We start from the raw sequence: 10000 nt of genomic DNA, 5'->3' as shown, positions 1-10000 counted from the left end.
GCCTTACAGAAACTGCTTCAACATTTATAGCTTTGCAAATATGCAAACCTTACTCTTCACTGTGTTTCTTCTCTCGTTCCTGCCTCTTTTCTTCAATCACAACCTTGGGCGTCAAATATTCTAGTGGTTCCCAACTTCTTTCCATTTCTTAACTTCAAACAGCAGAAAAATGATTTCTCTTTTACTACAGCTAGATGGCTTTCATCCCAGATTACTCTTTAAATCATTATAGTCTGATTGTTAAAGATTCCTACCTCATTCTTCTGCATGCTTATGTCTACTGTCTACTTCTCTGATTTTATTAATGATATTTATTTGTTTGTTTGTTGTTTGTTTGGAAACAAGGTCTCACTATGTTTCCCTGGCTTTTCTGGAACCCCCCTATGTAAATGCAGCTGCCTTTGAATTTGTGATAAGATCTCTGCGTACTGAGTGATGGGATTTTAGGCATGGGCCACTACGTTGGACCTTATTGCTCATATTTAGAGGAATCATTCCTCTCTGACAACACCTAGTATACAAATCTATTGGGTATCACCAAACCAAAATGGTGCTTGATTTCTAGCCAGCAGTCAGAATAAGCTCTTCTGTTCTGCCTGGCTGTACAGCCCTTTATGGTAGCATCATTTGCTACCATATGGTAGCACCAGAGCCCGTGTGAAGATTCTTTGATGTCAGCATCATTTGCTCCTTCCCTTAACCTCAGAGGTTAGCTGTTAAGAGGTCTGTGGAAGTGTCTAGCAAAGCCTTAGAAAAAGATAACCTCTCAGGCTCGCTGGAGCATCCTCTGTGGGTTTTTTAAATATATATATATATATTACATTTAATATACCAGGTGGGAAAGACGCTGTGAGTAAACACATGAATTTTTAAAATATATTGCAAGTAGAGCCCAGCACACTTGTAATCTTAGCACTCTTGAGGTGCAGCAAGATGGTTCATCATTCAAAGTTGTGGTGGTTTTAGTAAAAATGGCCCCCATAGGTCCATCGGGAGGACGGCTTTGTTGAAGGAGGTGTGTCTCTCGAGGTTGGCCTTTGAAATCTCAGAGGCTGAAGTCTGTGGTGACAGTTCTCTTCCTGCTGCCTTTGGATCTAATACAGACTTTCGGCTACTTTTTCAGCACCATAGCATGCCATTGTCATCCCCACCATGACCATGGACTAAACCTTTGAACTGCAAGCCAGACCCACTTAAATAAATGTTTTCTTTTATAAGGGTCGTCACAGTCATGGTGTCAAAAGCCATGCTCAGTTACATAGTGAGCATGAGGGCAGTTTGAGCTATATAATGCCCTGTCTCGAAAAATTAGAATGATTAAATAAATAATACAATACAGGTCAACTGTAAGTTCTGAAAGAGTAGCTACTTTTGTAGAATTCACCCACTCCCTCCTTCACTAGAAGCTCATTATACTTTGGGTTTCCATGACAACGCTACCTTAGGGTTTTCCTCTTCCTTTTCTGTTATCTCCCATCCATACCCTCCAATACCCTTGTGATGCCAGTCCCTCTACATATTTTCTGGAAAACATACAAATAGAAAGATATTCATTAAAGTAATTAGAATGGTTGCTTGGCAGGAGGTGGGGGTGGGGAATGGAGGAAGTAGAACCAGAGAAGAATATGGAGACAAACCAACTAAAGACATAAACAAAATAAGGCAGAAGCCCTGCAGAGGCCAATGATGATAATGTGTCATAAACAGAGAGTCTATAATTATCTAAACTCAACTCTGCAGTTGAAATACAACTGATGAAGGGTAGGGAGGCCGTGAACAGACTGAAGGCAAACAGCCTAGCATGCAGACTCTCCTTCCCACTACCTTAGACAAGCATGATCTCTTTCTTTCATTTTAATACACAATACGAGGCATTTTCCAAAGAGGCACCCAACACACAGCATAATGATGATGCCAGCATATTATTGTTATTACCTACCCTAAAGTACCTGCTGTGTAGATTTCACTGTAACCTTGGGAAAAACATTGTAACACTGGGGAGAAAATTCTGCAGAAGGAAGCTTACCTTCAAAGCCATTGTTGATGACTCCACCACCGGCAGGAGCTGTTTCTCCACAGTGAGAAACATTGTTTAAGGAAACATTTCTGAACAACTGAAGCTGGTCTTGAATGTTACGGAAAGTGGGTCTTTGGTCAGGTTCTTGAGCCCAGCATTGGGACATTAAATTCCACCTAGACATGTGGGTAAAGATTGGAAAGTACATGATGTCAGAATGTTGCTACTGATGGTACTGGGAAGGACGTGTGAGAGAGCCAAAGTTGTATCCAGCTCCTCATGTTTTAACACAATGTTGACATTATCTTAGTGGTAGTCAATCTAAGCTAACAGATAGGTGTATAGATGCTTAGGAATGTTTACTTAGTTCATCAAGGAAAAACTATTGAAGAAGCAGAGGGATTGGTTTTTAGCTTCACAGAATAACATAACATCTAAGGTCTACATAGATGTCCAGTAGCAGAGAGAAGGAACCCAGATTTAAGCTCAGAGCTATTCCTCATACACTTCAAAGATTAATTCGGACACCCTCAGTTTGCCAGACATATATAGCAGGTTGACTGAATTGGCTTTCCCATACAGCACTCATAAGAGCATGGATCCATTGACTCATCACAGATTTACTAGACACCTGTTTTACACCAGCGTGACATTTGGACCTAGGGTTTCCAAAAGTATGGCTCCTGTCTTCATAGGTGACATGGGTAGTAAATGAAAAAGAGTGACAATTTATCATGCTGCAACTCAAATGAATGGGGCGGGGGAAGTAACTCTCTAAATATTGTCTCCAATTAGATCTTTTACCGAGTTCTCACCTAAAAGAAGACAATAGCTTCATTTAAGATAGTGTACTTTGGTTCACCACGCTAAAACTTCTTTTTAAATAATGGTCACATTTTTCTATAATAACTTAGTTTGTCTCATGTCTGGGCTAGTCCCACCCTCTCTGTCCTTCTTTCCAAATAGTACCAGTGTATCTGCCAGGGAAGAAAGATGTGTGTGTATTGCTGTGTAGCATCGTGGCACCAGGAGCGATCCTTCCTAACCTCCAGGGTTGATCATCCACCCTGTATGCATCCACAGCTACACACTCTCTGGTAGCTCTTCTGGGTCTCTGGGCTCTTCCCCCTTGAGCAGGATGTCTGTTGTCTCTAGCCTCAGGCTTCTCTATGACTCTGTCATATCTTAGAAGTGTAGACAAATGTCAAGAGAACCACAGTTATTTCTGCTGGATCCCCACATGAGGCTACCTGTCTAAATATCTAACAAAGAGTTTACAGCATATGGGAAGCAAATGAAGTCTGGAAGTGAAAACTTGATTTTCTCTGTCTGATAAGCCATTCTACCTTCTTAACAAAGATCAGTCTCCCTGTGTCAAAGTGGAGGATCATTTGTTCAATGCTTGCTGGGTCATCTCCGCAAAGGCGAGGGCAATGCTGTTGTCCCTGGCCTTGAAGTTCTATGAAGTCCTCTTCTTCCCACACTAGTCCAAAACTTACAAGCAATGAGGTTTCTGTTCATTCCTTTAACAGTGTAATGGTTAACACTATTTCAGGGGCTCAGACTGGTATTTTATATGTTAATAAGAGGCTAAGGGACTCTAGTCAGCTCTGTCACCAGCATCATTGGTTTTCTGAGCTACAAACTTTTCAAACATTTAATTATTTTTGAGAATTTCACACATGAGTACCATGTATACACTACTTCCATCCCTTCCCCCAGCTTCTCCCATGCTCCCCACTCCTTCTCGACAATTTTACAACCTTTTCTTTTTAAATTTTTATTTTAAATTTAAATTATTATTTTATTATGTACAATAAAATTTTCTTGTTACATATATGTATATACGCATATGCCTATGAAGTTCTTTTAGCATTGTGCATGTATGTGTACATATGTTTATGCTGACCATTTGAGACTGAAGTGCTCATCACTGGAAAAAGCCATTCTCCCTCACCAGCTATTGATTCCTGTAGCTCTTCATCTGGGGTATAGGACCTTAGAAAATTCTGCAGTCCATGTTCACAAATCCAATTGAGCAGTTCCTGTTTAGGCAAGGATGTTGTTAAGATTCCATGACTACAGCCTCCTGGTCATGTCTAAAAGACACCATAACCAAGTACATGCTTTCTTTTTTATTTATTTTTTTCTTTTTTTTTTTTTTTTGATTTTCAGAACTATGAAGTAAATTAAGGGTGAACAGGGATAAATAAAAACTGGGAAGTATTTAAAAGTATTAGCACTACCACATCAGTGGAAAATATATGTAATTCAAATCGTGTTCTGTGCTCCAAGAAGTACAAAAGAAAGTAAACACTGTTCTAATAGATGGGGATATTTCTGGTGAGTTCCACACAGAGGGCCCCTCTGCACAGATGCCATGTAAGCCTGTGAACCTGTAGCGAAAGAACATGGAGCAGGGCATGTGCAGAAGTCAGGCAGTACAAGATGGCATGTGCAGAGCCCTAAATTTGGAAAGAGCCCAGCACATTTTTAAATCTGAAAGAAGGCCAGAATGGCTGAAGTGCAGTTGTGGAGGAGGGAGGAAATGAAACAGCATTAGAAGGGGAAGAAGGATCTTGAAGGTCTCAAAAACCACGAAAGGAGCTATTGGAGGTCTTAAAGTACACACACTGCACCTTCTAAGGACCATTCCAGCTGACAGATGGAGATTGGACTGTGCAGGAGCCACTGACTAAAGACTAAGAAACATTGTAATTTGGACTAAGTCATTGACCATGCCACTGGAACAGAATTATATTCAAGCACTAGATGGCAATTACCTACAAGTCATCATAGATGTTGTATTTAAGTATTTATTTTAGGAACTCTAATGCAGTCTTGAATACGTTATAATAAAAACTCCACTTGAATTTATTTCATTTCTAGACATATAGGTCAAACCCACGTTAATGCTAAGTGTCAGGGTATTGTGAGAAAACAACATTGGATGTTTTCTATGGACTGTTCTGGTGCCTTCAAGGGATGGATAGTCTGGCTACAGAATGCCAGGCTCAGCTTTATTTTTATTGTGTTAGAATCATATCTGAGAAAGAACTGAATGACAAAATCTATCACCTCCTCTTTTATAATCTGTGCCTTGCAGGTGCAGAGCTGACCCATCGATTTCACAGGCAGACCATTACAGATAAGGTTATAATTGATACCAGTTTGTGGATCCTAAGGCATAATTAAAACAAAATCGGGATAGCTAATCTAGACATTTTCTTAAGAATTAAGATGAGAAAATGAAGTGATTCTTGAGGTAGCATTTCTGAGAATACAAATGATTGCCCAGATACTAACAAAATATGTCAAGCCATCCCACTTCAGTTACAAAGTTTTAGCCTATCTGCCACCTCCTTAGTGGACACTCCTTGGAGGTGTGAAAGGAAGAGGAAGAAGACAGACAGCCATCCCCGGGGCTGACACTTACTGGCCCATCACCCTCACACCTACTCTGCCCTCCAGAACTGGTGCCTCTTATTTTATCTATATAATTTCTTTTTTAAAAGTGTATGTGGGTACACTGTAGCTGTACAGATGGTTGTGAGCCTTCATGTGGTTGCTAGGAGTTGAAATTTTAGAACCTCTGCTCGCTCTGTTCAACCCTGCTCTCTCCAGTCGGCCCGGCTTGCTGCAGTCAACTTCGTTCGCCCAGTCCCCGCTTGCTCCAGCCCAAAGATTTGTTTATTATTATACATAAGTGCACTGTAGCTGACTTCAGATGCACCAGAAGAAGGCATCAGATCTCATTACGGGTGGTTGTGAGCCACCATGTGATTGCTGGGATTTGAACTCAGGACCTTCGGAAGAGCACTCTTAACTGCTGAGCCATCTCACCAGCCCCTATAATTTCTTTACATAGATATGCTTAGTGTTTTTATCTAGGAAGGCTTTTAACTTGCCTTAGTCATCACTCTTAACCTTCTAGATGCCAAAACAAGGTCCCAGGGGGTGCAGAGACAGACACAGACTAAGGAGAGAGGAATTACATAAAGCTGCAACATCTAAAAGTAAAGAATGTAGACTCAAATAGCAATAAACTGGCAAGGGGATGAAATGAAGAGGCTTTTAAGAATTTAATAATCCTAAGAAAGCTTTATTCGGGTCTTTCAAGTAAATTAGCCATTACAGCTGCGGCTGGGGCGTCTTCTATCCAATGTTCACATCAGTGCTTAGTACTGTACATTACACACCTCTAAAGGCACAGTAACAAATACCCAAGTGCATCATCCTAGACGCATTCGCTATTTCTTGGGTTCGTTTAAATTTGTGTGGGATGCTTGTTCTAATTCTAGGAGATTACCCGGTATACTTGGAGTAATTCATGTGACTACTTACTGGGCTTCAAATCCTTCCACTCACTAGTGTGACCCTTTGATCTTCTTTACATCTTCGCTTTTGTTTTGTTTTGTTCCAAAATAACCTGAGACTCGTTAGCTGTGTTCAGTATTGCTCTTCATGCATATTAAAGTCCTTGGATTCATGAAGCCATTGAAGTTCGACAGAGGAAGATGTCAGCATCTCTTACATTTAAGCAAGCAAGTGTCTGCAACTATTTAACTAAGACACATAAAATGCAAACTTCAAGAGTCCCTCTTTTCCTTGTGTCCAATCCCCAAGAGACTTAGAATTGAGCTGAATATTTTTTAAGAGTCTGAAATAATGTTCCAACTCCACAGCCTGCCATTGTTAGGTCCTACATCTGAGGGTCTCTGCAACAGTCTGTCACTGTGATGTGTCCACCCCAGGGCCCCAGAGAGCTCTTGCTTACAGCAGAATTTCCCTTTGATCCTACTTCTTCACAGGAATGGTGTGGTGCTTGTTCACAGTAAAATCTGGAGACACTGCCATTGGCTGGGCTTTCCTCTGTCCATCTGAGCCTCCGAACGGAACACAGGAATGCTCTGAACTCCACATTCCAGCAATAGCTGAGGAGAGCAGGGTGTCAGAGCTCACCTGCCCCAAGGATCATCCAGGTGCTGAGTATTTAGGCGGTGGGTGGAAGGCGCAACGTGGCTCCCTGCAACAGACTTTCCGCCTCTAAGCTGGGCCTGTGATCTCAGAGACGCACTTCAAATACAACTTAGTTCCTCCCGGGCTCCAAGGAGAGTAGTTAATCTTTATCGTGACAACTTAAGGCCATGGCCAGATTGAATGGCACAAGGGCTCTACATCCCGGTACCGCTTGTTTCCGTGGCAGCTCTGAACTCTTCCCAGGGTTCTGCGGATTCATGAGGTTGGAAATATTGCTTGCTTTTTAAATGTTGTTCAAATTCATTTCAGAACCGCCAATGAGCAACGTAGGTTTCAGGAAAGTATGTGTAAAAAATACATCTACACCCAATGGTATTTTTGGAGGGTTTTGTTTGTTTGTTTTATTTTTGCCCATGATGCTGTGTTTGGCCTTTGTTTTTTTTTTTGTTTGTTTGTTTGTTTTGTTTTTCTTACCCTGCTTTTCTTTTCCTATGTATATGATGGTTTCTATGAGATTTCTGTATTTGCTGTGTGTGTTCCTCTGCGTCTCTTTGTGTCTCCTCTTGTGCTTTTCTTTGGAGGCTGCTTTGTGCATTTGCTTTGGCCTGTTTAGTTTAGTTTGTTTTTATTTTGTCTTATTTCATTATTACATCTTTTAGATGTCTGTTTGTTTCTAATGAGAGAAATCAAAAAAGATATGGATCTGGGTAGGCGGGGAGCTGGAAATAATCTGGGAGGAGTTGGGGAATGGGAATCAAAGCCAGAATATATCGTATGAAAACGAATCTTTTTTTTTAATTTTAAAAAAGGAAAAAAATAGGTCAATAATGTATTCTGCTGAGAACACACAAAATGTCATCCTTTCCCCAGACTCTTAATAAGAACATTCTAGTACTTCCCCCTTCTGAATTTTAATACCTTTGGATATAGTAAAATCTGAGACATAACAGATCAGTTTGTCCTCAGCTCCATCATCCAAAAAAAAAAAAAAAATGAACACAGGAAAAAAAGTATAATTCAATAATCTATTTCTTAAAAGCCTATCCAAAAGTATTGCATGATTATGATGAGACATGTTGCATACTCCTGGTGGAAGGTAATAATGTGAAAGGCACAATTATAAGAGCATAAGAATACATTGTGTAATTAAAATTTTATAATGAATTCTGAGTGTTTGATATATGAGTAGGAGGTAGAAAATAGTGATTAGTTTTCCAACTGTGTAATTAAAATTTATTGCGTGTTTTGGCATACCCCCACTCTAGTCCTAAATTAAATGTCTCATATAATTTCTTTAAGTTAAAGGTTTTCCCATTGTCCCCCAAAAGACTCAGGATTCAGTTTAAGGTGCTGCTATCAAATGTGGCCAAGTGTGTATATGTCTGAAAGGTTTAAAGACTGAATCAGCAACTTGTGACAAATTGTATCTTTTAGGTGGAAGATTAAAATAATGTAGAAATATTCCCCAGTACAACAGCCAACCAAGGTGCCCAGCTCTTAATCATTCCTTGGCTCAAGTCTAAATAGTCCTCGAAATAACACAGCACAGTCAAGGCAGTGCAACCATGGTGTGCATCCGCATACTGCTAATTCCTTTTGCATTTGTCTGTACCACACAGTTTAGCACTTTATTACGTGCTGGCTGGCCATCTGACTGCTGCCTCTACCACCTCATCCAGAGTACATTCCAAGATGCACAAGAGCCGTGGCCCTGGCATAAAAACCTCTGTACACACATGATGTTTGGCTTGGCAGTGTATGTGTAATACTTTCTCATTATTTGTTGGGTTTTTTGTGTGTTTGTTTTTTATAAACCTTTTGGGTAAAACACCCCTTAGAAAAAGTTAATATTTCTTTTGATATTGTCTATGGAAAGTGAATATGTATTCAGCATAGCTGAATTATTTTTCTTTTGTAATTTAGCTCAAATCACTCACACTTGAAGGATTACTATCAAAACCCAATAGTGGCCAGGATTAGTTTAACCAAGTTATTGTGTGGTACAACATTAAATTATAATTGTGTGTTACTATATATCACAGTAATTTTGGGTTAAGTGTATAAACAAATCTGTCTATATAATTTTTAATAATATTATAACCCATTGATCAGTATAAGCTATATCAAAAAGACAATTGAACTTTTAACTAATATATCTTTATGTAATACATTGTTTTAAAGCAAAGATTAAGATAGTATCCAAAAACAACCCAGATGTCCCTCAACAGAGGAATGGATACAGAAAATGTGGTACATTTACACAATGGAGTACTACTCGGCTATTAAAAACAATGAACTTATGAAATTCTTGGGGAAATGGATGGATCTGGAGAATATCATCCTGAGTGAGGTAACCCAATAACAAAAGAACACACATGGTATGCACTCTCTGATAAGTGGATATTAGCCCAGAAGATTGGAATACCCGAAGTACAATTCACAAACCACAAGAAACTCAAGAAGAAGGAAAACCAAAATGTGGACACTTATTCCTTCTTAAAAGGGGGAACAAAATACCCATGGAAGGAGTTGCAGAGACTATGGAGCAGAGACTGAAGGAAGGACAATCCAGCCTGATACAGCTGTCTCCTGAGAGGCTCTGACAGTACCTGACTAATACAGAAGTAAGGCTCACAGCCATCCATTGAACTGAGTTCAGGGTCCCCAATGAAAGAGCTAGAGAAAGGACCCAAGGAGCTGAAGGGTTTGCGGCCCCTTAGGACGAACAACAATATGAACTAACTAGTACCCTCAGAGCTCCCAGGGACTAAACCACCAACCAAAGAGTACACATGGTGTGACTAATTGCTCCAGCAGCATATGTATCGTAGAGGATGGCCATGTCAGTCATCAGTGGGAGGAGAAGCACTTGGCCCTGTGAAGATTCTATGCCCCAGTGTAGGGGAATGCCAGGGCCAGTAAGCAGGAGAGAGGGTGGGGTGGCAAGCAGGGGTTAGGGGAAGGGATCAGGGGTTTGTTCTTGTTGTTGTTTTTTGTTTGGTT

At 40.3% G+C, this 10000-nt stretch overlaps 1 protein-coding gene across 1 annotated transcript in view; it reads right to left on the bottom strand.

Moving 5' to 3' along the window:
• Ros1 (ROS proto-oncogene 1, receptor tyrosine kinase) overlaps positions 1-10000 on the bottom strand; it is a 123459-nt gene that overhangs the window by 3470 nt on the left and 109989 nt on the right. The window contains exon 43 of the mRNA XM_031348214.1: positions 2027-2193. Coding sequence (XP_031204074.1) covers positions 2027-2193 — 167 coding nt within the window. The remainder of the gene's footprint in view (positions 1-2026; positions 2194-10000) is intronic.

Source organism: Mastomys coucha, unplaced genomic scaffold (genome assembly GCF_008632895.1).
Source record: "Mastomys coucha isolate ucsf_1 unplaced genomic scaffold, UCSF_Mcou_1 pScaffold3, whole genome shotgun sequence".
Taxonomy (NCBI): Eukaryota; Metazoa; Chordata; class Mammalia; order Rodentia; family Muridae; genus Mastomys; species Mastomys coucha.
The sequence above is the reverse complement of the archived record's forward strand: the minus strand, read 5'-3'. Positions and strand labels throughout refer to the sequence as shown.